The following is a 3,223-nucleotide window of genomic DNA, read 5'->3' as shown; positions in this document are numbered from 1 at the left end:
GTTTGGTTCCCAGTGAGCCACACCATAATGTATGTGTTTCATCTATTTTGTTCATCCATTTTTTAAAATCATTTTAAGATTTTATGCTAAAAATTAGAGGAATATAAATCTTAAGTGGACCACGCCACAGGAAAACAATAGTGATTGGATATCCACCATTAAAATCCTCCTAAGGCCCACTTTACTGTTTATTTGACATATAATTTGTTGATTATGTCATACAGACTCAGATGAAAGGAAAAAATGAAAATCAGTTTGATCCAAAACTTTTATGGCCCTCAAAAAGTTTTTAATGATCTACGTTCATTCAACACTGATTCTTGTAATGTGGTCTACTTGAATTTGCAATATATCTCATTTTTTATCTCATCCCGTAATATGATTTATAAAAATAATTGGACATCATGGATGAAACACATTAATCATGGCGGAGCCCACAGAGCACCGACCACTGAGGGGGAGTAGCCCATCCGTTTCCCTACTCTGGACCTTGACATTCAGTCCTGGAAACCGATTGGGTACTCCCCGTGCCATCAGCCATTGGCTGATGGTCGGTGCTCCAATGGCTCCACTATGATGTATGTGTTTCACCTAAGCCATTCATCTATTTTTTTATATCATTCTATCCTAGTAGATTAAAAAAGAAGTATATCCGAATCTCAAGTGGTCACATTACAGAAACAGTGTTGAATGAACATCGGATCATTAAAAACTTCTTGAGGCTATTAAAGCTTTGTATCAAACTTCTTGAGGCTATTAAAGTTTTGTATCAAGCTGGTCTTCATTTGGGTCTAAATGGCCTAATCAACGGACTGGATGTCAAATAAACAGTACAGTGGGCCTTAGGATGATTTTAATGGTGGATATGAAATCATTATTGTTTTCCTGTAGTGTGGCCCACCTGAGATTTAAATCCCTTTAATTTTTGGGATTAAGACCTAAAATGATCTATAAAAATGAATAAAATCATGAACCACATACATCATGGTGGGGCCCACAAAGCACCAACCACCAGCCACCTGGCTGTTGGCAGGGGGTGTAGCCAATCCGTTTCCATCAGTCACAAGCTGTGCTGGCAGGTCTATAATTCAAACCCAAGCCCGATCATCAAAAGGGCCACTTCAAGGACGGATGAAGGGTAAAAAGGAACCGCACTTGACAAATTCTTCTAATTGGACTTTTCTCTTAACCGTTGCACCGAACTTTTTAAACTGTCCAATAACAGTGGATGGATCAGATGTTCTGACTTTTGAAGTTTATCTACTGATTGGACGGTCTGGATCCATGGCCAGCTTTCGTTTGTCGAGGCTATGTAGCGTTGCTACCATTTTGTAAATACCACTGGGGACGCACACTGGATCCTAACCATACAAGATGTTGCTGAAAATCTGGAGCTGATTTTGGGATGTAGAATTGAATGACAACCGTTCAAAACTTTCTCATCAAGGGTCCACATTCACCTATACATCTCAGAGGTAAGTCCAGGAAAGTAGAAACTGGTTCATGTATGTATAAATATGTGAACTTATACAATATCGTAGGGTTATAATACAACCATTTGCTTTGTGCACATGGGACAGCCCAATCATCGCGATGGACAGTCCATTCATTCCATTCCACTATAGACAGCCACTCTGCAAAAGCTGCACCAATCGGATGATCCTGCCCTCAGTTTCATCATAACCATCCATTTTGCAGATAGAATGATTTACATCACTCGCCAAACCATTTCTTCAGAATCACAACAAATCCAAAGTGGGCCACATTGAATAGATGCTTCAAACTGATCTGAACCTATTTTTCCTCCAATTGATCTCAACCGTCTATTTTCTCCAAGCTCTTGATCAGATGGGTAGGAGCGTCTGATCAGTGCGATTTAAGAATCGTCACCTAACAAGTGGTGGCCAGAACGAATGAACAGTCCAGATCGATTTTTGGATGGCCCCCACGTGTCCAAAGCAATTAGTTGTATTCTCAGCCTCCCATACAGCTGCGTGTAAAGATCCTTTTCCTAATATACTAATATAATCCTAAAGTTTGAAAACTGAGATCACCTACAACCGGTCGTTGGTTAACATAAGCTCATTTTCTAAAGCCATAGAAAAATGGGTTGTACCGTACAACCGGTTGTAGGTGAATCTCTGATGAAGACTCTCCAATATACAGCAAACCATAGGTGTAAAGTAAATCTCAGCCATCCATGGATTCTAAAACAGCCCATAGGCGGCCCACTCGACATCGTCCCGTGGGGCCCGCAATGGCGGTGATCGGAAAGAAGTGGCCGGCGGTGATCGGAAAGAAGTAGCCGGAGAAGGAGATCCGTGGAACAGCGACAGCGACTTGCGCGGCGAAGAAGTCCAACGTGACAGTGTTTGGAGATTAGAGACGTCGATCTCACCGATCACACGGTCCGTGGTTTCGCGGCAAGTGGTTTTCTTCTCGAACTTTCGGATCGGCGACGACGTTGGGAAGCAACCAACGGACACGATGCTGGGAGAGTTGATCGGCCCGGATTTGCGGGGACGCCTGCGTTCCGACGACTTGGATCGAGCTGGGACACGGATGAAGAGGGACCCTTGATCTGGTGGATAGAAGGAGATGCCTGCAGGAGGTGGTCTGAGCTTGTGTGGCTTTTGGTGGGATATGGGATTTTGATGGGCCTCTTTGGGAATTCCTGGTTGGATCTCCCATTTGAACGGTACAGATCCGGGTCTCTTGAACGAATCATCACCGTCCATGTTTTCTCTTCCTCTCTTTCTCTAGGCTTGTCTCTCTTTTATAAACGGGAGGGTGTAGTTAGATGGAGATGTGAGTGTTAGTCTCGGCGAGATTGATGGCGTCAAGAGAGGGATGTGGGACCCATGGGAGTTTGTGACGTGGGCCATTGGTTCGATTGTCCAAGCGAGGTATCGGTTCTTGACTGAGTGAGAGTGACTTCGGGTTGAGAAAACAACGGGGAATTCATCACATGCATTGGAATGTATGGTAACTATCATGCGCTCTAGATATATGGGACCCACTCGTGATTTTTATGTGTAATATAAACTGTGGATCTGATGTATCATCTTATATTAACCGTACATCCAACTAAATATAGTGATTGAACATTCAGGTTAGACACATCACAGGGAGAAATGCACATTTACTCATACAATCTATATATTCACTGTGTGTGGTCCATCTGAGTATTTTAATAGCCTGTTTCTAGTTTTTCTTTTCATCC

General features: G+C 42.8%; 1 protein-coding gene across 1 annotated transcript; it reads right to left on the bottom strand.

Moving 5' to 3' along the window:
* Positions 1-1,377: 1,377 nt before the first annotated feature.
* LOC131242674 (uncharacterized) lies at positions 1,378-2,773 on the bottom strand. The gene is made up of 2 exons (XM_058241469.1): positions 1,650-2,773; positions 1,378-1,619 (listed from the first exon to the last, which is right to left on the bottom strand). The coding sequence occupies exon 1, from the start codon at positions 2,736-2,738 to the stop codon at positions 2,208-2,210; it is 531 nt and encodes a 176-aa protein (XP_058097452.1). The 5' UTR covers positions 2,739-2,773; the 3' UTR covers positions 1,378-1,619; positions 1,650-2,207.
* Positions 2,774-3,223: the final 450 nt, after the last annotated feature.

The sequence above is a fragment of the Magnolia sinica genome, chromosome 4 (assembly GCF_029962835.1).
Source record: "Magnolia sinica isolate HGM2019 chromosome 4, MsV1, whole genome shotgun sequence".
Taxonomy (NCBI): Eukaryota; Viridiplantae; Streptophyta; class Magnoliopsida; order Magnoliales; family Magnoliaceae; genus Magnolia; species Magnolia sinica.
The sequence above is the reverse complement of the archived record's forward strand: the minus strand, read 5'-3'. Positions and strand labels throughout refer to the sequence as shown.